General features: G+C 53.6%; 9 protein-coding genes across 9 annotated transcripts; 6 read left to right on the forward strand and 3 right to left on the reverse strand.

Moving 5' to 3' along the window:
• Positions 1-178: 178 nt before the first annotated feature.
• On the forward strand, positions 179-2017 carry RHO25_002757 (uncharacterized protein; the record flags this gene model as incomplete). Its single annotated transcript, XM_023598312.2, has 2 exons — positions 179-221; positions 279-2017. The coding sequence occupies 2 exons, from the start codon at positions 179-181 to the stop codon at positions 2015-2017; spliced, it is 1782 nt and encodes a 593-aa protein (XP_023455736.1).
• Positions 2018-2180: 163 nt separating this feature from the next.
• Positions 2181-3866, reverse strand: RHO25_002758 (uncharacterized protein; the record flags this gene model as incomplete). The annotated part of the gene is made up of 1 exon (XM_023598313.2): positions 2181-3866. The coding sequence occupies one exon, from the start codon at positions 3864-3866 to the stop codon at positions 2181-2183; it is 1686 nt and encodes a 561-aa protein (XP_023455735.1).
• A 788-nt stretch (positions 3867-4654) lies between these two features.
• Positions 4655-6103, forward strand: RHO25_002759 (uncharacterized protein; the record flags this gene model as incomplete). Its single annotated transcript, XM_023598314.2, has 1 exon — positions 4655-6103. The coding sequence occupies one exon, from the start codon at positions 4655-4657 to the stop codon at positions 6101-6103; it is 1449 nt and encodes a 482-aa protein (XP_023455734.1).
• Positions 6104-6448: 345 nt separating this feature from the next.
• RHO25_002760 (uncharacterized protein) lies at positions 6449-7326 on the forward strand (the record flags this gene model as incomplete). The annotated part of the gene is made up of 2 exons (XM_023598315.2): positions 6449-6558; positions 6615-7326. 2 exons carry the CDS (start codon positions 6449-6451, stop codon positions 7324-7326), a joined length of 822 nt encoding a protein of 273 aa, XP_023455733.1.
• Positions 7327-7475: 149 nt separating this feature from the next.
• On the reverse strand, positions 7476-9425 carry RHO25_002761 (uncharacterized protein; the record flags this gene model as incomplete). The annotated part of the gene is made up of 1 exon (XM_023598316.2): positions 7476-9425. One exon carries the CDS (start codon positions 9423-9425, stop codon positions 7476-7478), a length of 1950 nt encoding a protein of 649 aa, XP_023455732.1.
• A 284-nt stretch (positions 9426-9709) lies between these two features.
• RHO25_002762 (uncharacterized protein) lies at positions 9710-15221 on the forward strand (the record flags this gene model as incomplete). Its single annotated transcript, XM_023598317.2, has 2 exons — positions 9710-9812; positions 9868-15221. 2 exons carry the CDS (start codon positions 9710-9712, stop codon positions 15219-15221), a joined length of 5457 nt encoding a protein of 1818 aa, XP_023455741.1.
• Positions 15222-16700: 1479 nt separating this feature from the next.
• Positions 16701-17299, forward strand: RHO25_002763 (uncharacterized protein; the record flags this gene model as incomplete). Its single annotated transcript, XM_023598318.2, has 3 exons — positions 16701-16748; positions 16816-16998; positions 17057-17299. 3 exons carry the CDS (start codon positions 16701-16703, stop codon positions 17297-17299), a joined length of 474 nt encoding a protein of 157 aa, XP_023455740.2.
• A 485-nt stretch (positions 17300-17784) lies between these two features.
• On the reverse strand, positions 17785-20739 carry RHO25_002764 (uncharacterized protein; the record flags this gene model as incomplete). Its single annotated transcript, XM_023598319.2, has 1 exon — positions 17785-20739. One exon carries the CDS (start codon positions 20737-20739, stop codon positions 17785-17787), a length of 2955 nt encoding a protein of 984 aa, XP_023455021.1.
• Positions 20740-22442: 1703 nt separating this feature from the next.
• RHO25_002765 (uncharacterized protein) lies at positions 22443-22828 on the forward strand (the record flags this gene model as incomplete). Its single annotated transcript, XM_023598320.2, has 2 exons — positions 22443-22682; positions 22736-22828. 2 exons carry the CDS (start codon positions 22443-22445, stop codon positions 22826-22828), a joined length of 333 nt encoding a protein of 110 aa, XP_023455022.1.
• Positions 22829-22982: the final 154 nt, after the last annotated feature.

The raw sequence follows: 22982 nt of genomic DNA on the forward strand, positions 1-22982 counted from the left end.
TATTCACAACGTTACATGGGTGTAACCCGTGCTGACGCCTTGGCTTGCCGTGAATGGAAGTGAGTTCTGTGGCTTGGAATCCTAAATTGCTCTCTCGCAGATATAAGCATGAGCAGATGTCGTTCCACTCGGTTAATGCAATCGTTGTTCTAATCGCGCAGACCACACGATCAGCAAAATGGAAGAAATGGAGCACTTCGAAGTAGTCGTCGTCGGCGCGGGTAAGCCTGCTCAACCATAGCGACGTCTTGAAATCAGAAAGCTAACGATCATTTCAGGCATGTCGGCTCTAGTAGCCGCCAAGGGTTATCTCGAATGTGCTCCTCAGACCAATCTCGTGATTCTGGATGACAAGAAGACGGTTGGAGGAGTCTGGTCGAAAGACAACATCTATCCCGGCCTCCAAACGAACAACTATCGTGGCACCCTGGAGTATCCTGACTATCCGTTCGGAGACGATCGCGGAGTGCCTCATTTCTCAAGCCTGCCCGGCGAAGCAGTGCAGCAATACTTCTCCGACTTCGCGACAGAGCATGATCTGCTTCGGCGAACTCGTCACGAGACAAAAGTGCTCGAGGCCGAGAAGATCGACGAGGGATTGAACAGTGGTTGGAAATTGCTGATCGAGACGCCGGGGGCCCGGTCGACAATTACCACGGACAAACTCATAGTTGGCACAGGTCTACACAACACACCACTGCCGGTTCAGGTCCAAGGCAAAGAGTCTTTCAACGCGCCCGTTCTGCATTCCGGACAACTTGGAAAAGAGGGCGTTGCAGTCGCAGCGGACGAGAAAGTCAAGCGCGTGACTGTCTACGGAGGCTCCAAGTATGCATTCGACAGCGTGTACAAGTTTGCCGCTGCTGGGAAGGATATCGATTGGCTGATCAGCAGCTCTGGTCATGGTCCGACATACATGGTTAACAATATTTGCAAGATGCCACTACTGGGACGAGTCTGGGCAGAACTGCTGGTCACCACTCGATTTATTTCTTGGTTCAGCCCGTGCAGTTTCGGAGGGCTCGATGGTAGCAGCTGGTGGCGATGGCTCTTACACAGTACCAAGCTGGGACAGAAAATTGTAACAGCATTCTGGGCGCAAGTCGGCCATGATAACCTTGAGCCGTCGGGCTACTTCAATGATCCTAAACTCGAGCCTCTGCTCCCCGATTGTGGCTGGTTTGACATCGCAACAAGCCTGGGTACACTCAACTATCCCAGCGATCTTCTCGACTTTATCCGCTCTGGCCAAGTAAAACTTCATCGCAAAGATATCTCCCACCTCTCAGATCACACCGTGCATCTCAATGACGGCACCTCTCTCCATTCAGACGCTTACATCTCCAGCTCCGGCTGGCAATGGCGCCCAACCATAACCTTCAAACCCGCCACCCTTCACGCCTCTCTCGGCATCGCAAGCGATGACTACACCTCCGACCAAGAACTCTTCTGGTCCAACCTCGACTCCCGCGCCGACCGCGAACTCTTCTCCCGCTTCCCTATCCTCCAAACAAGACCCTACCCACCCTCCTATTCTTCTTCCTCCACAACAAAACCAACCCAACCTCAACGTCTCCACCGCCTCATCGCCCCACCCATCCTCTCCGCCGCAGGCGACCGCACCCTAGCCTTCGCCGGCGCCGGAGCCAACATCTCCCACATCCTCAAATCCACCATAACTTCCATCTGGATCTACGCCTACTTCAACGACAAACTCTCCATCGACCCTCATCGAGACATGACAGAAGAACAAGTTTGCTACGAAGCAGCTCTGACGCAACGCTGGAGCATGCGGCGTTACACTTACGGTTTCGGTAAAAGGTTCGTAGATTTTGTATGGGATGCTGTGCCCTGGAATGATGTTCTATTGAAGGATTTGGGGTTGGAGGGAAGGAGGAAGAAGGGGAGTTGGTTTGGGGTGAGGTGGTGGAGGGAGATGTTTGAGCCGTATACTGTGGCGGATTATCGAGGCTTGGGGAGGGAGTGGTTGGAGAAGCAGAAGGGAAAAGTCGGATGATTCCGTTTGATTTTGTCTTCCTTAAAAGGAGCTTTATAGTACTTTTTTGATCGACCATATTCTAGAGTTTATCATCAGAATCGTCATTGGGTATCTTCACAATGCGCCAGCACTTTTCATGCGACTTCAACGCCCTCGCCATGCAATATCTTCACTTTCCAGGTCATTTCTTCCCCTTCTTCTTGCCCTTCCCGCTACTACCACCCACCACGGTCTTCAGCGCAGCATGTTTTGGATTCTGCTTTAAATGATCGAACAATTTTGATTTGGATTCGAACTCGGCACTGCAATTGATACATCTGTGTTCGGCCGGCGTTTGCGTTCCAGAGGTCTCGGCAGCAGCTGCAGCCTTCTTTGCTCGCTTCTTGGCTGCGGCACCGAGCTTCTTCTTCGGTTGCTGTTGAGCGGAGGATCCGTTGTCGCTGTCGGTGATGGTTGGTGTCAATGGAGTAGAGGTAGTCTCGTCTGTGAGTGTTGTAGCAGCGATTCGTGCTTCTATGGTCTCTCGGGAGGCGTAGTCTTCATCTTCGGAGTCTGAAGGCGTACCCGGCGCAGAAGTGCCTTTGAGCTGTTCAGGTCTTGTGTTCTCTTCCTCATCTTCGTCATCGGTATCGATTTCCTTTCGAGGGGGACTGTCTTCATCGGTTTCATCCTCCACCGGCTCTTCTCTTTTGTCCGCCGCCTCGTGATCGTCTACCTCTGCCGCCAGATCATCTAGCACTTCCTCTTCCTCTTCGTCAACATCTGGCGTGGCCGCACCACTACCATTGAGGTCGAGCTTGGCATCCTGCTTCCTCATTCTCTTCTGGAGCTCCTTGATAGCTTTTTGATGCTTTTTGCTCTTCTCATGAGCATCCATCTGCTTCTCACTTTTGAAGATCTTGTTGCAAGCCACGCACTCGAAGACTTCTTCCTCCTCAGTGTCACTTTCGAACGTGCCTTCCAGCTCCGCATGCTCATCTGGCTCTCTTGATTGTGCCCATTCAGGCACGGAGCCAGCCGTTTTGGCAGCATTGGCTTCCATGGCTCTCCGACGTTGTGACTCTGCCGCATCACGCAGAGCCTTGCTACGCTCCTCTTCGGTCCGTGTGTCTAGCACAACACGCGGGTCACGCTTCTTGACGAACTGAACAAGCGCACGAACAGCTTCATTGAACTCATCTCGGCCATCCTTTCGAGACTTTGCATTCTCCTGCTCCATTCTCCGGCGAATAAAGCGATCGGGCGCTTCCGATAATCTGTACTTGTCACACCAGGAGTAAGACTTGACAGTACTGAAGCCAGACCATGCTGCGTAGAACTTCTTTACGACATCAGGATAATCGTCGTCTTTGTGCCCGAAGGTGGGATACTCGGGATTGTCCACATCATCCATTTGGCCAGCAATGTCCTCTTCCTGAGCCAAACGTTCAAAGGTCTCGCGAAGGAAGCCGAAGAAGCCCGAAGGAGAATCTGTAAACTCGACATTCCGGTTGAATTTGCCTACGATGTTGTTGATGTCGTTCGCTGTGGTGATCTTCACGTTTTGATACGTGGGTACAGCACCTTCCTCTTGAGGGTCTTGGCCATGCAAAATAGCAGACTCGTGACTGTCATACCAGGCTCGTTCTTGCGGATCGGACAGCACTTCATACGCGGACTGCACTTCGGCAAAGAGCCTTGTAGCAGCCTCGACGTTTCCATAATTTCTGTCGGGATGAAGTTCAAGTGCTTTTCGACGATAGGCTTTTTTGATTTCATCCTCTGTGGCATTCCGCTCGACACTCAGCAGCGTGTAGTAGGATGTCTTGACCTGAGCGGCATCAGCAGCGCCGCTGCCATCGCCTGGTGACGAGGCGCTTTGGCCCATGATGGCGAAATCGGGCAATGTCTGGAGGCATTTACAGAGAGATGCGTCACCGCGAGGCGTTTGCACTAGTTAAGTTGGGTTACGTAAGGCGCGCATCCCGGTCTCGCTCGATGCGCCACGGCCGCCGAGATGAGTGCTCCTTTGGGCTACTGGATCCCAGAAACAACGCGGGCACCGGTGCAGAAGTAGCGCAGACAGCATGCAGAGGGTCGAGCACGTCGAAATGCGGTGCAGTGGTGGACAGCGTAAAGAATAATGGAAGGCAGTGGTTCATGCACAGCGGCGCGCAGTCTGGACAACCTCGTGGTCGACAGGGCAGAGAACAAGCCTTTTCTGCCCCAAAGTCTGTTGGAGCCTCGACTGGTTGGCGGCGCCGGTCTCGGCTCGCACGGCGCTGCAGTGTCTGCGTTTGGCGTCTGTTGAAGACGCAGCACATGCGCACACTCGTCTGTCGCCGCTGCTCATTCGCCTGTCGCACCGCGCATGGGAAGCCACGAGACCATTTCCACGCCGACCCGATCGCGCTCCATCGGTCTTCAGTCCGGGACAGCGGCGACGACTCGGAGGCACAGGCAAGTATACGTAGTCGACGTAGGTCTCGTCCTCCTTCACGCAGATTTTTCTGCCGTCCCTTGCGCGCTATATCATTGTCCCGTCCGCATTGCCTGTCACCCTCTCCACTACCTCCACATTGACTCCAGGCGACATCGACAAGCCACTCTCGGTAGGACGAATCGCAAACACGACATACCTCAGCAACCCCGCATGACCACCACGCGCCGCCCACGATGAAGTTCGGCCACGAGTACGAAACGGCACTGGCCAACGATGGCTTCCCGCAGGAGTGGGTAGCCAAGGCCATCGAGTACAAGAACCTGAAGAAGGCCATCAAGAAGGTCCATCGCGAGTTGGAGGCACTCGGCCTCGACCAGCAGACTTTGGTGGGCATCAACGAGCTGGTACTCCACGGCGCGACACCTGCGCCGCTGAAAGTCGAACCGAAAGATTACCTTGCTGGCACACGGCCGGCGCTTGCGAGCATACCAGAGGAGTTTTGTCCGCAGCTGCGAATCCTGGTCGATAGCAAAACTGGAACGCCGTTAGATGCCAAGTTGGCCCCCGAGACACGGAAGTCCCTGCAGAAGCTCGCGCAGCATGACCAGGTGGTCGGCCATCGTCAAGAGCGCATTGGCAGTCAGGCCCATCTACATGCCGTTCGCGAACAAGTGACAAGCCCAGATGAGGATGAGAGTTCTCGCGATCACTCGCCTGTGCGAGATGCCGACGCGAAGTGGGTGACCGTGCCGCTCGCTTCGGCCAAGGACTTCTTCGAAATGCTGGAGCCCAAACTCATGGAACTCGACTCCCTTCGTGGTGCAGAACAGCTCAACCTGGAAGAAGAGATCCTCGATCTCGGCGGTGCCGTAGAGAATGTGGTGCAACCAGTGCGAGAAGGCTACGAGGCGAAGCGTGGCATGTCATATCGCGATCTGTACTTTTGGCGCGAGATGTTCCGACTGTACCTCGAGACGCCAATTTTCTACTCCGAAACGGAGGCACGACGGGGAGCTTTGACATATAAAGAGGCGCGCTCGAATCTGGAAGATTACGACAAGAAGCTGCGGGAGACGGGGCTCATGGATAAGATGAAGACACCACAGGCAAGAATGGCCGCACAGCAATTTCTCGACCTGAACCTGCACATCCTGAGCATCATGCACTTTCAAGAGATGAACAGTCGCGCAATGACGAAGATTCTGAAGAAGTTCAACAAGCGGACACATATCGAGGGCAACCAGTTCGTCTCGAATCTCGCAGTCAAATATCCTGCGATCAGCACCAAGTCGGCGGCAGGTGGGTTCGCGGACAGCATCGCCCGCGACATGTATGCCGAGATCGGATCCAAGGTCCTCTCAGTCGTGCCCCAACTGGACGATTGGATCTGCCCCGTGTGCTATGGCATGGCATGGAGACCTGTCAATTTGGGTTGCTGTCGATCCGTCTTTTGCATCAGCTGCGTCATACAGCTCCAAGACAAGCACCTGAACAAATGTCCTATGTGTAATGCCGAGACTGTCAAACAAGCAAACGGCTCAAACATTGACTTCGACACCATGGATTTTCTGGAGAAATACTTCCCCATGGAGGTCAAGAAGAGACAGAAAGAAAACGAGAAGCAAATATTGGTCAGGACCTACGGCGAGGAGTTTGTCAAGCCGTCATGCTCTGTAATGTGATGAAGAGTCAAGATGTGGAGTTCACGGCAGGGATCTACAAAGTTTCAGCAAGACGCAAAGGATACAGCGTTATCATGGGGGGCATTTTGCATTTCAAATCTGGTTACATTGGGAAGGGTTTGCTTTGGAGTTCTATGGGTCGGGTATGGAGGGAGGCATCTTTTCCCTTTACGATACCCCGCGCGCGTGATTGAGCTGTCACGTCATGGCATGATGATTAATGCGAAGAACGATCGATGCACATATGTAGCAGTCAAGCAGTGTACATATTCAAAAGCAGACGACAGTCACTGTCCTCATCATCTGATCAATCTCTTTGAATCCAATACAAAACAAAGATCGAAAATGGGCTCTCATCCTGACGCAAATCTCCATCCAGTCGCAACCGGCCCCGCCAAAGCCATTGTCGATGCCCATCAAGCCGAACAACCTCTCAAGCTCTACTCTGGTTGGTTGTAAGTAGCATCCACTCTTTGAGCAAAGAACATCTCACTCACTATTGTCAAAACAGCTGCCCCTTCGTCCAACGCATCTGGACCCTCCTCGAAGAGAAAAAAATCCCCTATCAATACATCGAAGTCAACCCCTACAACAAACCCGCTTCCCTCCTCTCCTTGAACCCCAGAGGTCTCGTCCCCACTCTCCAATACAACAACCAACCCCTCTACGAAAGTACAATCGTAGCAGAATTTCTCGAAGATGCTTTTCCCGATCATGGACCAAATTTGAGACCCAAAGATCCTTATGAGACTGCGAGGATGAGAATCTGGATTAATTTCTTTACGGAGAAGGTTGTGACGAGTTTCCATAAATTTTTGCAGTGGCAGCCGATGAGTGATGGGGAGGGGTTGGAGAGGGTTAGAGGGGAGTTTTTGGGAACGTTGTATGAACTTGCTAAAGCTGGAGGAGAAGAAAAGGGTGGGCCGTTTTGGAGAGGCGAAGAGCCGTTGCTGATTGATTTTGTGGTTGCGCCTTGGATGGTGAGGTTGTGGGTTTTTGATGAGTTTAAGGGGGGGTTGGGGTTGCCGGTGGAAGGTGGGGAGGGGGATGATGAGGTTTGGAGGAGGTTGAGTGGGTGGATTAGGGCTTTGGAAGAGAGGGAGAGTGTGAGGGATACGATGTCGGAGAGGAAATATTATTTGCCGATTTATCAGAGGTATGCGGATGATGTGGCGCAGAGTGAGTTGGCGAAGGCGACGAGGCAGGGTGGGAGGGTGCCGTAGGTTGAGGACCAGAAGTGAAAGGTGAATTGATAGTTTGTGAGATTCGTGATGCACTTGTTTGATACTGTGGCTTCTTTTGCTCATCTCACGAACCATCGTCGGAGCCCTGTCGTCCCAGTGACTGCGTTCGTACCATCTCTCATGCTATCCTAAAACACCGCTCCACCGATAATGAACACCCGCTCCTCTTCCCTGCGAATCCACTGGACAACCCTGTTCGCCCCTTGCACAAGTGCCTTCCTCGAAGTCTGCGGGCCCGCCACACAATACAACTCAAAGAAGGGCGTTTCCCAGGCGAGCGCTGTCGAATCAGCCGATATGCTATGCTGGACCTTCAATCTTGCTGTGCGAGAATGGAGAGATTCCTGCAGCTGCGCATACAGCGAGACGAGTTTGCGTCGGCCCATGAGACCAGAGAAGTGCGGCTCGAAAGACGGCATTACGAATTGCACGTTCGCGCGGCTTTTGTAGAGGAAGTGACGAAGAGGTGTCCCAGGAACGATTTCAGAACAGGTTGCATGTCCGCGGCGTATGGAAGTCTTGATGTTGTTCATGCTGTTGTTGGTAGATTCGAGTTGATCCACGAGTTCGTTACGCAATTTTCGAAGCTCGAAGAACGCTTCCTTGTTGGCGCTGATGAGGACGATTGCGAGTTCGTCATTGTTCTCGCCGGAGCTTGATGGCCGTCCTTCCGGACCTTCTGCTTCGGTCTTTTCCTCAGATGCGTTGAAGAAGCTGACGTACATGTAAAGGAACCCGGTGTTGTTAAAACCGGGTAGACACAGTGGTATCCAGTTCTCGCCGCCATTCGCTTTGACGCTTCCTGCTTCAAAGAGCATGTTGAAGATCAGGTGAAGATCACCAGGATGGAGAGAATGCTTCTTTGGTCGGACTACGCTCACAAGGCGCCCAGCCGCTACAATGAGGCCGTAGAGAAGGTTCGGCGAGCGTACCTTCAACAACGTGTCATTGATCGCCCTGCGATGGGTCTTACGCATCCGAAGACACTCCAATGCTGACAGCAAGGTCGAAGGAGAGCCACGAGTGAAGCCATCTGCGAGCCCATCAAGAAGGACATCAGTACCTTGCAGCGGCCGTCGAAGGTCTGTTGAAGGTCGATTCGAGAACATGCGCTCCATGCTTGGCAATGTAAGAGTCGACAGAATCTGCATGTACAGTGATTCGAGTTGCGTTCTCAACTGAGATTCGCTCTCTGGTAACCGACTGATCGCCACCAGATTTAACGGGCCTTTGGACAGCATGACGAATCGTGTGTCGCCTGCTGTGAAAGATTTCAGGGGATCTTCCTGATCTTGATAGAATGATATCAATGTTTGCGCTACGCCAACGTAGTGACTGATCATCTGATCATCGCCGTGCCGGCTATAGACGGGCTTGCCAGATGCAGACAAGATGAAAAAGTGCTTCAATCTCGACTTCCATGCCGAAAGTAAGTCATCTTCCGTGATTCCGTTCTCAGCGTCTAGCTCCAGCTCCTCGAACTCACGTGTGATCTGTTCCTCCAGTACTTCGTCCTCTGGAGAGATGGTCTCAAACGGATTCTCCTTCTCGACCTGGCTGCTGATTGCTTTGCCCGCAGGCCCATTGTCATCGGCAGTGACATCGCCAAGTATACTCTCGTTGTCGAGGCGGGCGTCCAGGGATGGAATAAAGCTCTTGATACTAGCCGAGTCTTCTCCGTCACTGTTGTTGTTGCTTACGAAACGCCCAAAGTGGGTGAAACTATGCTTCCTGGACACGGCTTTGCTTTTTGGAGAGGACTGCGGACTGACATTGCTGCTTGCTCGTGTCTGAGTATGCACGTTTGTTGAGGACACGACTGTGGTCGGACTGGACAGAAGCTGGGGCCGGGATGCTTGTTTGGACAGCCGAAGGGAAGCTGCTGAATATGATGGCCTCGGAGGCAATGGAGGAGGCGTCAGCTCTTGTGATGTAGCCGGATCTGGGTCGGCCTGTGGCTCTGATGCGTCCTGTGCGGCCGAACCATTGCTGCTCTCCTCGATGGCATGTGAAGCGGGCTGAGACGCGTTCGGATTCACTCCGGCACTTTCTGGCGCAGTTCCATCATCGTCGGGCATTATTCATTAGCATAGCTGTCCTGCTTTCCAATGAAATGCGTCGAGACGAGCAGACACGAGAGTCGTGTCTGTTTATGGGGACGCATGGTCAGCACGACGTGAGATCGTGGCCATGTGGGCTTGCCACTGGTCGGCGGATTCGTCGCTTAGGCAGCCAAATTCGGTTAGTATGAGTCTTGGCATCTAACATCTGTTCAGTACAATCTCACGAAGTGACGACGAATATCGACTCGCCAAAATTCATGCTGCAGCTTAGATGAAAGCATCGTCTTGCGCGAGGTAAGATGAGCCTTGGTGGTGCGGGCGGTGGCGGACGTCCCATCTCGCCGGCGAGCTCAGGGCGCGCTTCTCCAGTCCCACGCAGTACGCGTCGAGCCGTCGAGGGCGGTATGTACGTGGGTGTGTGCTAGAGACCATGCAACCAGTCCTGATACCGATGCAGATCTATTCAAGGCAGACAAAAGTCTTCGAAGATATGCCGCCAACATTGAGCGAGCGCTCTCGACTTGGGAGATTTCGCCCGAAGAATGGGCAGACTACATCGCCTTCCTGGCCCGACTTCTGAAGGCTATCCAAACGCATCCAAAAGATGTCCCGATCCTCCCTCACAGCGCTGCAATTGCAGCTAGATTGGCACAATGCCTGAACCCAGCACTACCGTCGGGAGTGCATCAGAAGGCGTTGGAAGTGTACGCTTACATCTTTTCTGCCCTCGGAAGGGAGTACATTTCCGGTCATTTGCACGAGCTATTACCAGGTCTGGCGTCGGTTTTGTCGTTTGCATCATTATCCGTCCGGCCTGCACTCTACGAGATACTGGAGAAGTATGTGGTGCAATTGGATCCATCCGAGCTCAGGCCTGCTCTGAAATCACTTATACTGGCATTGCTACCTGCACTGGAAGAGGGTCAAGGCGAAGATTTTGAGCGTGCCTTCACTATCTTGCATTCGCTCGAGCAATCATTTTCGGTGGACAATGAGGATACTCTGTCCGACGGAGACTCGGGCGGCTACTTTTGGCAATGCCTATTCCTCGCTATCATCACCAGTCCTGCCAGGCGACAGGGTGCCTTGAACTACTTGCTTAGATCACTGCCTGTCTTTCCTGGGGCGACAAATGTACCGGGGAATAGAAGCAAGCCGACACGCATGCCTAGAGAGGCGGAATGCATCGTGTCTCCTGAACCAGGACTACTTATACGTTGCTTCGTATCCGGACTTTCGGATCCTCAGGTCCTTGTCCAGAGGGGCTTCCTCGATCTTTTGGTCACAAATCTGCCCCTCAGCTCCACGGTGCTCCAAGAGCGAGCCCGAAAAGAGGATCTTGATCGACTTGTGACTGCAGTGTCGCAAGTGAGCTTGCGAAAAGATATGTCTTTGAACAGACGTCTCTGGAGTTGGTTCCTAGGCCCTGAACCCAAAGATACTACAGATGGAGAATCTTCGCCAAAGCTCGAACGAAAAAATTCCGACGACCCGAGCTCCAATTTCCAGTTGAAGTATTTCCTTGCATACGGCAGATCAAGCCTTGAACGATGTGTGCTGAAGATGCTACAAACATCCGCAACTGATGCAGCTTCCCGCACGCGTGCGTACCGAATCTGCTCGTCGCTAATGGATCGCTGGGAAATTGGAGGTCACCTGGTGACGCGAGTTTTTCTCCCTGCGATGAGGTCTTTGCATATCTATTCCAAAACAGCGCCTTCTGAACAGGTGGCTGAGGTCGTCAGAAGCGCGAGCACTTTTTTCGATGCTGTTGAAGCCAGTCTCATCTGGGGCAACATTATTGAAGTACTCACGGTCGCCTTGGACAGTGGTGGCAGCAGGACGGCAGATCTTGAGCTCGTGCGCTGGCTGGTTGATACATTCAACGTAAGAGACGAAGAAATGATCGCTGCTCACATCCCGATGACGCTTCTCTATCTGGCGAGCCGGGTCACATCTGATGCGATCACCAGCAGTGCCCGAACGCAGATCATTCTGATCATGTCACAGCTCCTTGTCCTTGTTCCAGCACGGCTGTTGCGCCCGCAGAGCGAGACAGTGCAGAGTGGTGATGTCGCAGACATGACCATTCAAAAGTCCATTGTCCGCTTCTATCAGCAGGAAGAACAACCGGATAGCAAACACTTGCCCTTTGGGCTTGCTCACGTCGTGAGCCTGGCGGGTTCCAGAATATGCTCCGTGGTAGAGAAGTCACTGGCATCGGGCAACGGCGATATTTTTCTCAAGAGCGCGAATTTGCTGCTTGCATTGCTGGACAAGGCGAGCAGTGCGGACGTGCTCCGACACTCCAACATTGCCGATGCCTTGCAGGCATCTTTTGCAGCGCCCGGAGCCGCACCAGCACATGAACTACCGTTCGCAATCGTGAACCACACCGTCTCACTCGTTGCAGCATTGGCCACGGCGAAGTCGAGTCCCTACTTGGATACCGCGTGGGTGGAGTCACTTGTACCGGGTCTTGCAACACACTTATGGACATACATGTCGCCTGAGCAACCAAAGTATCATGTTGAAGCAGTGCGAGCGTTCTGGCAGCTGGAGGACTTGGTCGCCCCATCGGATGCAGCCCAATCATCTTTGAAGGCACTGATACGGTTTCCGCCAGCCGGAACAGATGAAGCTGAGGTGGCAAGACGTTTCGGCGTGCTATGGACACATTCGGTGTCTTCCAGTCACGATGGCACCGCCGTCCGGCGCGCGAGCACTATGCCAGTCTTGTCAGGAGTGAAACAAGCTGCAGCTGCCAAAGAAGTCCTCGAGCAGCCGCTGATGCTCGCACTTGACGCCCTCGAAGACCCGGCCCTCCCTGTATTTGAAGTCGTCAAGAGATGGCTGCAGCGTCTGCATAGTCTCGATCAAGTCTATTTTACGTTGTTCGAGAACCTTCATGGGTGTGTGCCGATCGAAAGACCCACCGTTGGTGCATCGCACAGGCAGATCGAGCGGCAGGAACAGGATCGCATCAGAGAGCTCGAATACTTCGTAAGCCATTTCCAGAACATGCTGAACCATGGCAATGAATGGACTTGGCAATGCCTGAGCAAGATCAAAGTTGCGAGCTTCTCCAAACCCGAAGAGATTGATGGTTTCACTGCACTTGCCGAACTCTGTTCACAGATGCTCTGTAGCGAGAAACACGGATCGCTCACACTCAACAAACGACTCTTATCGGTATTGGGTATGATGCTGCAAAGTCCGGCCGCAGCAGCACTGCAGCCGTTGGACATCGATACTCGATTACTTGACATATTGACGATGTGCATCTCTGGGGATATGCACTCTTTGCAGGGATCGCTGCTCAAGCTGCTGAAGCCTGCGTTGAAACTGCGCTTGATACGCCCGGCAGCAGAAGGTGACTCTTCTCAACCTAGGCCTTCAGTGTCGACGGCCGCAAAACGGCCATCTATGATACCACCCTCGCGATCACAGACCGCCGTCAATGGAACCTCGACAAGCGCTGCTATCAGTCCACCGCCTAGTCTATTCAATTGCATTCGAGCTGGCATCTCCAATGCGCGATCTCGATACCATCTGGATCTTTGGCTCGAGTTCCTTGCCGACATCCTCCCGAATTTTGAGGATGCTATCTTCACCAACCTTCTTCCACTCGTAGAGACGTTCTGCAAGGAGCTCACGGCAGCGCACGATCAATTAGCCAGTATCTCACGGGAGACGCACTCTACTTCAGCGATTGCCCCGGAGATCGCAATCATCAGCTTGTTGGATGGGCTGGAAATGATACTAGATCGGGCCTATGAGTGCTTGATCAACGACACCTCGACCGAGCAGACGCCCAAAGAAGCCGAGCCTCGCTCTAACTTTTTCAGCAGTGTGGCCACTGGCGTGTTCAAATCCGAAGGCCCTCCGAGCCGCACGGCTACTGCAAATAGTCGTCTGACAGTCATATTGGTACTCCACGATGCAATACGCGTGGCGCTCAAAATGTGGCTGTGGGCTAGTAATGTTACAAGCCCTGCCGAGCATGATACGATCAGCGCAGGAACAACAGCGTACAACGCTTTCAAAGTGCGCAACAAGTGTCGCCATCTTTTGGAGCAGATCTTCGCCGTGGAGCCGCTGGAAAGTCTTGAAGTGATTGCGCTACATTGGTGCCAAGCAACCTCATCCACTGAAGCGACATCCACGCCGAGTCTACTGCAAGTCATGCAGGTCACGAAGCCAAAGAATGTGGTACCCGCTGTCCTTGACGCCTTATGCACACGCACAAACCCGTCGACTATACCTGCATCCCGACAGTCAAGTCTGACCATCGATCTCTTGCCGGCCGAAGTCGCAACTTTCCTGTCCGCGTATTTGGACTCAACAGAAGACGATGCGATGGACGAGGTCTGGCCAAACTGTATTGCATTCCTTCGAGATGTCCTTGCCAATCCTTTGCCTTATCGCCAAGTGCTGTCGCATCTGCTCTCCATTATTCTGCTACTCGCGGAGAAGCTGGGCAATACTAACTTCGGAGAGCAGAGGAAGATGCGAAAAGATCTGGGTGACACATTTCAGCGACTTCTCACTGCCGCATTCACGACACTACCATCGGGATATGTCGCAGAATCAGCAAGTGAGTCGATGCATGAAGATGACACAAGCTCCAGGCAGGCGAAGAACGAAACTTCCATGACGCTTTTGCCGGTGCTGAACCGTGTGACTGCAAAGATCGATCTCATTCTTGACACGCCAGAAAAGATAGCGACGGCCATCAACAACATCACACAGAGCCTCGTTGCACCAGCACTTCGTGCGCGAACGTTCCCGAGGAACGTTTCCATCGATATGCTGCAACTAGTCGTGCAGATTGCACGCAAAGCACCAACCGCGAAGCCTTGGAGAAAGGAAGTTGGAGATGCGCTCAATGAACCTAAGCTGTTAGCGTCCTCGCCCGAGCTCATGATGAATGGCTGGTTTCCGGCATTCCATCAGTTGTCACTTCAGGACAAGGAACGCATGCCCGATCTATTACTTCGCCTGGCACCGCCATCGAGTGCAGGCATAATGTTCGGAGTAGGCGCCAATGCTGCCCGTCTGGAGGCTGATCGCAAGACTCAATACAACCTTCGTCGCATAAGTATGCTATTCTTGGCATCGCCGGAAGACAGTTATGTGCCTCACCTCCGAACGATCGAAGAGAAAATGTCGGAATTGTTCGACGCGAGCCCGTCATCATCACCATCCGCGGCCATCAAAGCTGAACTTTTCATGCTCTGTAGAGTTCTTGCACTTTCGATGAGCGCGGCGCACTTATCGCCCTTCTGGCCCATTATCAACGACAAGCTACAGACAGTGCTCTCATCTCTTATGCCCGACAGCACGGAAGCGGATGAGTTCAACAATTTCACCTTACTCCAAGCCTGCAAACTACTTGATCTGCTTGTCACATTGTCTCCAGACGAGTTTCAACTGCACGAGTGGCTTTACATCACCGACACAATCGACGCGGTGTACCAGCCTATCAAGTGGACACCAACGGCACTTTCCGACCAGATCGCAGATGCTTTGAGTTCTGCAAATGTGGACGACGGCATGCCTGGGACCGCGAACGTTTCCGCGCCCGCTGGGAAACGCACGCCCCTTCTCGGCCGCGATCTGGGTGTGGATAGGGAAGACGTCAAGGCGATGGCCAAGGAAGATTTTGCTCGTGCTGTGCTGCGGCCCTTCCTGAATCAGCTGAGCATTCATGCATATGAGGGCGTATACAGCATGGACACTCCGGACGTCGCTGCCTTGAGGCAAGACGTGCTTTCTGATTTGTTAGATCAGAGCAGCATTGTAGAGTAAAGTCTGCCATAAATTGGTCCTACTGCCCTGCGCTCCAATACCTGACCATCATGGCATTGCGCTCAGCCGACAACTACCTTCTATCGTCGCTTCTGCATCAAGTTGAGCTAAGGTGAAAGCACTAACAACTGAGCGGCCGCAGACTGCAGCCACCGACTTGCTCAAGCTTTCATATCATGGTCACGACTGAACACCTGGCATCGACACTGCTGCAATAAGCAGCCTCGTTGATCTCGTGAACCATCAGCGCACCACTCATCGGCATCATCCCGCCAGAAAAGTATCTGGACACGTCCAAGACGGCAGTGAGGCGGTAGAGTCAGTGTCTGCGCGACACCGAGTCTGTCCGGGTTGGCAGATCCGCCGTGGACGGCCTCGAACTGGCGCGCAACAAACAGGATGTGAGAAAGCAGTAAGCACTGTCTGTCTTCACCCGCAATTTCAAGAGTTCGGATCGCAGAACTCATTCTGGCAGCTTCGAAGGTGAAGGCGCCGTCTCTGCAAGCACGCCCAGCACCAACAATGCCGCATCCACGCGCACGAAGAAGAGTGGAGAGAAGGAAAGAGTGAAGAGAAGACTCCGCGCCCGAAGAATGCATTCATGATCTACCGTCTCGACCTCCACCTCCACGCGACCGTTGCAGCTCAGAACCTTGGCATGCACAACAATGACATTTGTGAGTTGAGATCCTAGCAGACAGAATATGCTCTCGTCCATTGCTGACTGAACGCCACAGCCAAGATCTTTCTATGTGCAATGGAAGCTGGGAGCAGAAGTGGGAAAGGAAACTGAGCTCACACTTGTGAAGTCTTGAGCCATGCTAATGAACCGTTGGGCGATGCAGGGGATACCTGCAGTTGCGGGGATGTTGTGGGAGCAGGCAGGCCATTGCGGGAACACACGCCAAGGACGTGAAGCGTGTATGAAAGTCGTCTGCAGCTGACACGCCAAAGCCGTCCAGACATGTGCGAGGTAGTCAGAGTCTACAATGGGTCGAGACTGATCGTGAAGGAGGTCTCAATTACATGTGCTCCAGCTGATACCCGCGCACATAAATGGCAGTCTGCACTTGCTCGTTTCATTTGCGCCGTTTGCATTCACTTCACTTTCAGATCGGCAAAGCTCGCTAGGTGCAGCCACTTCTTTTTTTGTTTTCGCTCTCGCTTGACTACGTGCACATTGTTTGCTCACATATTGCAACCACCACTGCAACCCACACCCACAAATCGACAACCGCTGGTAAGAATAAGTCCCATCCAACTTGACCGCCTACACCCACCATCACGACCAGTATGCTACTCGCGCTCGTACCGTCACTACTATTCTGAAGCACATTTCAGAAGCTGCCCGAGCTCCGTCAGCGGGCTTTTTAAAAACCACAGCTAACAACTCCCTCGCAAGTCCCGCACGAAACCACCACACCTCCACTCCAAGCTCAACCCAAGCAAGCAGCAACTATGCCGCTCTCCACCAAGCAAATGGAGTACCTCGCACTCGCCTGGCAGTGCTTCGAAACCGAGCCCAAGGTACCTCTTGACCCCTTCCCTTCTGCCACAGGACCAACCAACACCCCTCTGACACTTGCTCCTCCAGATCGACTACGAGAAATTTAAGACCGTCGCCGGCCTCGCCTCAGCCGCCTCCGCCCGCGAGCTGATGCGCGTGACCAAGAAGAAGCTCAAAGAAGAGTATGGAGCGCTCTCGGGTTCCATGACCGCCGCCAACGGTAACACCGTCGGAGGAGGCGTCACTCCATCGAAGAAGAGCACTCCACGCGTAGGTCATCCTCATCCCTTCCATTCTAGAACCCTTTCTCACTTCTGTCACTCTGTAGACCCCAGCCTCCAAGCGTCCGCGCGGAAAGAAAGCCGCATCAGAAGTCAACGGTGAGAATGGAGACGGAGATGACGATGAAGATTACGGAGACGATACGCCAGTCGCCAAGCGCTCGAAGACTCCAGCCAGCGCGGCCAAGAAGAGCGGCAAAAAGAGTGGATCCGGCAGCTCGAACGGAGTCATGGTGAAGCATGAGCCAGAGGTCGCTGGAGGAGACGACGATAGCGACGGATACTTGTGATGAGGAAGCCATCGCTGCTCGCGTTGCTTTGCTTTGATTGAAGCGCGAAGTGACTGATGCAGGAGTTCGATGCATAAGAGCACTGCCGTACGTTGGTCGGACTTGGTATACAAGCAAAAGCTTGGCCATGCGATTGGCACAGCAAAGAGTCAAAATTCTGAACAGAGCAGCAAGCCGAGAGGTTGAGGAAACTATGCCCAGTAGGATTTTCTTCAGACAGTGTTTTCCATTGGAAAAAACTCACATTTCCTTTCATACATGTTTGAGCTCACTCAATAGTTCGTTCGCTCGCTCACTCTGATCCGTCTTTCGCTTCTTTGTACAATGTTGCAACTCGTCAGCTGCTCGCAATCCATCCTCGAAACATCAACGATACAACATGTCATGATTCGCTTAGCCCAATACACGCGCTAAACCATCAATCTGGTTTGATCTATTCTTCCTCAAGAAAGGTCGTTCGTCCAACGCCAGCACCGTCTGGGAGCTCAACTCTGAGACATGGCCATCTCGTGTAACCCGCAAAGTAAGCCCAACGCCACTTTGTCTGTATTAGGCATCATCAAAGCTCCGAGTATTGCATGTCCTTGCGGTATGCCTTCCCATTTGGGTCCAAGAGGAAGATCTGGTTCGTCATCGTCGCCACTCGTACCGTTCGCCTCACCATTCGAAATGCCGTTCGTTTGTGCGAGGACATTCCGTACACTTCCTTTGCCGGCCTTCTCTGCGAGACGCTTCATCATTGTTAGAGCCCGATATGTGATGAGCTTGAAGGTCTCCGTATCCATGCCAAGTTCACGACCCTTAGGTCCAGCCGCCTGATTTCGATCGACAGACAACAAGGCGGCCAGATTGAGGAGCGCGACAGCCCAGCCGTCTTCGCTTTCTATCCATGCACGCGCAAGATCCGCGTCACTACTTGGTGCTAGCGTAGTGAGGATATCTGCAGCCAGCATGCCTTGTGTCAAGTAGGCCTTTCGAGCTTCCACGATCCGCAGCTGTGCTGTGTTGCCGACTGGGCCCTTTGACCGATCTGGTAACACTGATATTGACAACGCGAACGCCTTCGTCAGTAGATCTAGTGGCGATTCAGTGATTGCGTAGGATTCGGCAAATATGCTCTTGTAAAGGGTACGGTTGGGATCTTGCCTCGCTAGTAGCTTTGCCAAGCAGTCGACAGCAGGCGGCAGGTACTTGTGCTGTATAGGGGAGAAGCTCGTGAACCTCAGCTTGCCACCGCTTTCGACGTAGCTAGGAGCTGGCTGGGGTGCGAAGGCCAAAAGGAAGTGCAAGATATGGAGGGCATCGTCCCTCGTGGGTAGTTCCAAGCTTTGTGTGATGTTTGACAGGAAGATGATGGTATCCTTGAAGTAGTCACCGGTGTTGAGATGACTTCGGAGTAGCATATTGCGAGTGCCGAGTAGCCGAATTGTATTGCTGAGCCACTTTATGAGGGGCGCCGAAGTCAGCAACGAGTGATTGAACTCATAGAATGAGAAGTTTCTCAAGGTGGTTGTGATGGCGATGAGCTTGTCAGCCGCGCGATCGAGATCGTACGCTCGCGTTCCGAACTCGGGAACTTCTTGCAGCGTTTCTGCTTCAAGCTTCGCGCTTCGCAAGACATCCTCGTAGGAAGGCAGGTCCAGCGCATCCGATACCTCGGCGGCATCTTCAGAGAGTATCTCTATTTGTTCTTCTGCGCAGTCAACGATTACATCGAGGAGGTCTTCGCATGAGTTGAGATTGAGAGCCACACGCTGGTCGAAGGAGATGATTGCTAGCACATCAAGAGCGTATCGCACTTCCGCGTGGATTCCTGAGGCGAGGCTCAAAGTAATGGCTTTCGTGTCGATCACGCCCATTTCGTCGACTGTAGGCATGTTGGGTATCTTGGCGGCGATCGCGGACCCAAGTTCATATAACGCAGGGATGTCATAGCCACCATCCGTCTCTATCGACCGAACTTGTGGTTGATAGTTCGTACTCTGAGGCTCCTCGCTCTTCATGACCGCACCCGTGGACTCTTGCTTGACGGATGGCGGGCGTTGCTTCGTGACAAGAGGAGACGCTGACGCGGTATCTGGCCGAACGCCAGGTTGGGGTGTCATCTGCTCAGGTTTGCGCAAGCTGCTGTTCCTCCTATGGTGCATTCCAGCTGCGCTGCCCATCATCTGCTGAGGTGTCGTCGACATGCCATTGGGAGGTAGCGATGCATTTGCCTGGACGGGAGTGCCTTGCTGGACTTGTTGATTCTGTTGTAATTGCTGGAACTGATTTTGTTGCCCGGGCGGCTGCATCATCTTTGTCGGCGACTGCTGCGGCTGTCCATTAAATGCCATTTGTTGAGCATGGATCCTAGCCTCTTGCTGCTTCTGCTGCATCTTTTGTTGGAACCAGATGCGCTCATACCCGGCGATTGCAGTAGTATGCACGTTCTTCAACTCCTCCGCGACGGTCGGGGGAAAGCTCATCTTCGCAGCTACTGTCGGCCATTGCCCACCCTTTTCGACTTGTGGTGATCCTCCAGCACTGGTAACGATTGTCCAGAGAGCGAACAAGTCCACAGGACGCCCAGCAACGACAGGAGTTTGATTGAATTGTTTCCCCATCTGCTGGTGGTACATTGCAAGCGTTTTCAGAAATTGCGCTCGCTTGGCCTGCTGTTGCGCTTGCGCCTGCATCATTTGCTGGTTCATCTGCCCGTTCGGCATTTGCCCAGCTGCGGGCATTCCCTGCATGCCTCCCATCGCAGCCATTTGCCCAGGCTGACCGCCCATGGCGCGTGGAGGTAGCATGCCGCTGGCGCGCAATTGTTGTTGATGCTGAAGCAATTTCATCTGGTACGCCCTCGACGCGTTGTTGGCTTGCATGTTGTTCATGTTGGCCATCTGCTGCTGCATCTGATTCGGCATGTTCATGGCGCCTATGTTCATACCCATCTGGCCCATTTGCGCCATGCCCTGATTCTGCGGTGTGCCCGGATTGCCGAAGTTTCCCGATTGTTGTTGACCTGGGAAAGGCGAAGGCGACGCGTTATTCATCCGAGGTTGCTGCTGTTGCTGCTGAGGCGGCGGGCGGAACTGCTGGTTCTGCATGGTCGGCGACGGAGTGTTGTTGTTGGAGCCAGGCTGTTGGAGGTGCTGGTATGGAGTGGGCGCATTGGGGAATTGCTGCTGGCCAGGGAAGTTGGCGTAGGAGGAGGGCGTCTGCGAACGCGACGCATCATCGTGGGGTCGCTTCGCTGGGATGGTGGACTGCGGCGTGAAGGTCTGCGACGGGTTCGCGAATTGCTGGCCGGGCTGGGGAGTCGCGTTGCCGTTGGGGAAGGCGTTGACGTCGAAGCCGTCGAGGTGGCTATAGTTAAGGTGGCCGGCGCCCGGTTGAAACATGCTGGCCTGTCCGTTGTTCCATCCTGAGTTCATATTCGTGGCATCCACCTGCATCTGAGCGGCGCATCGTCAGCATTTGCGCGCGGGTAAGGGTGTTATTGAGTGCTGCGCGCGGGTGTGAGTGGGAAGTCGTGGTTGGAGAGAGGGTAGGCAGCCAATGAGAGGCCAGCGGGAGTAGGAGCGGCGGCGGCGATGGGAGGAGCGGCGATGACAGTGCGCAAGCAGCCAGCCGCGAGCGCGGTACAATAAGAACACGGCGCGCGACCGAGAAGACGCGTCGTAGTGCTCGTCGCTGGATGGAGGGGCGGTGAAACTCTTGCCGTTGCCAGAGGCAGTCTCCCGATTCAAGCCGATCTGAGCCTCTGGACTGTGCTGGTGTATGGATGGCAGGAGCTACTGTAGCGCCACGCGCTCGCACGTGTTCCTTTGTATCAAAACAGAAGGTCCGGCCGTGTGTGGGTGCGTATGTGAGAGGGGCACTTACCAACCTGTTGCGTTCCGTACACGGATTCAGTTTGGAAGAAGAGAAGCTGGAATGGGCGGCTCCTGCCCTCTTCTCACCCTGGCTGCTAATAATCGTGACATGGCGGCCGAGTCGACAACACCAGCGCCAATCGGTGTACGGCGACGTTCCAGGCGCAGACGATCAGGTAGACAGAGAAAGAGGGTAGAAATATTGCCAGCTGCAAGAGCAAAGCACATTTGCGAGCCTGTACTCTACGCTCCGGCACTTCTTTTGCACGGTAAGGTATGCTCAGCGCACGGACGGCGCGCAATCTGACAACACAGTGTCGCATCCATCTCCAAGCCGATGACTTGGCCCTGGCCAGCACGAGCAAGCCTTTTGGTTATCGCGGACGCTCCTGCGACACTCGCGGCGTTCCCGACACCTTTCGTTGGGTTTCTTGCCCGCTGTTCCAATCTCTGCCCTCCATCCCACCAGTATCCAAGCTCCTCTTCGACCGACCACCAACACTCGAGACGCCCCACAGCACGGTCTCGTCGTGGTACATTCCATCACGAGACCGCTGTGCTTTTTCGGATGCCGACTCAAGCTCTAGAACCTGACGGCTTCCCCATGTCTCGATCGCCTATCGCTCTCACAACCAACATCCGCATTCGTGAGATCCGGACAGAACAAGGCACTGCGTTCGCTTATTATGCATCGATGGCGCCTGTCAGCAAGTTGCCGCAATGCCTTGCTTTCCACGCCACGATGTATTTGATCAGACGCATTCTCGCCCGCTACTCGGTCTGAAGCTTACTTATGTCTAAGCCACTTCCAACTTCATTCGTCTCATCTCATAGACTGGGATGAATAATCGTTGGACTCGGGCTGCCCACTCATATTGTCCGCTTTCGTCCGCTCACCTCATTCAAAGGGACTTGCCCTGATGCTTGTACTGATCATAGTGGTAACAAAATGGGGCTCATTGAACTTCGAGCACCGCACACCTCGTCTGGTCCGATCGGTATCACCTCCGTGCGCCATTTCCCAAGATTGGAGTATGTCGAGAGCTTGGCTATCCCACGACTTTGTCGCCTCGGCACTATAGCCTGATCCCGTCGCCGATCTCGACCCTGTGAGACATTCAATGCATCCACATCACAAGCGCAAACTTCGGGACGCCATACGAATACCGGTGTCGCACGTATCGCTCGCTGTCTTGCAACACATCGTGACCACCTCACCAACTTCTCCAGACCCTAGGCCGTCCCGGCTTCCTCGCAACAGTTTCTGATAAGCTGCGCCAGCTATGGGCCTATTTTCTAGCTCTTCCAAGCAAACGACGCCTCCGGCACCAGAGCCATCAAAAGACGGAGGATATATTGCGCCAGACAGGTCAGCGCGTGCACAATGCTGGGAAGGAAGAGACGCATTCTTTGAGTGCCTGGAAAAGAATGGCATAATTGATAGCATTAAGGAGGACAAAAAGGCAAAGGAACACTGCTCTCCAGAACTGGCGCAATTCGAGAGGACATGCGCTAGCAGTTGGGTATGTAGGATGTGGGTGTTCTGCGAGATGATGAGGCTAATTGCTACCTACAGGTCACATACTTTAAGAAGCGAAGAGTGATGGAATACCAACGAGATCTGACGATCAAGAAGCTCGCTGCTGAGGGCGTACAAGGGAAGCCATGAAAAGAAAGAGCTGTTGAGGCATAAACAAGAAACGAGCGTGCCATCGCCACAGATCTCCCCTCATACTGTCGGACCGCCTTGATCAGTCTAGGTGGGCTGAGACCGGCCGAGACGAATGCAGCTCAGGATATGTCTGAGTCGTGGGGTGAGCAAA

Source organism: Cercospora beticola, chromosome 2, assembly GCF_033473495.1.
Source record: "Cercospora beticola chromosome 2, complete sequence".
In the NCBI taxonomy this organism is placed as follows: Eukaryota; Fungi; Ascomycota; class Dothideomycetes; order Mycosphaerellales; family Mycosphaerellaceae; genus Cercospora; species Cercospora beticola.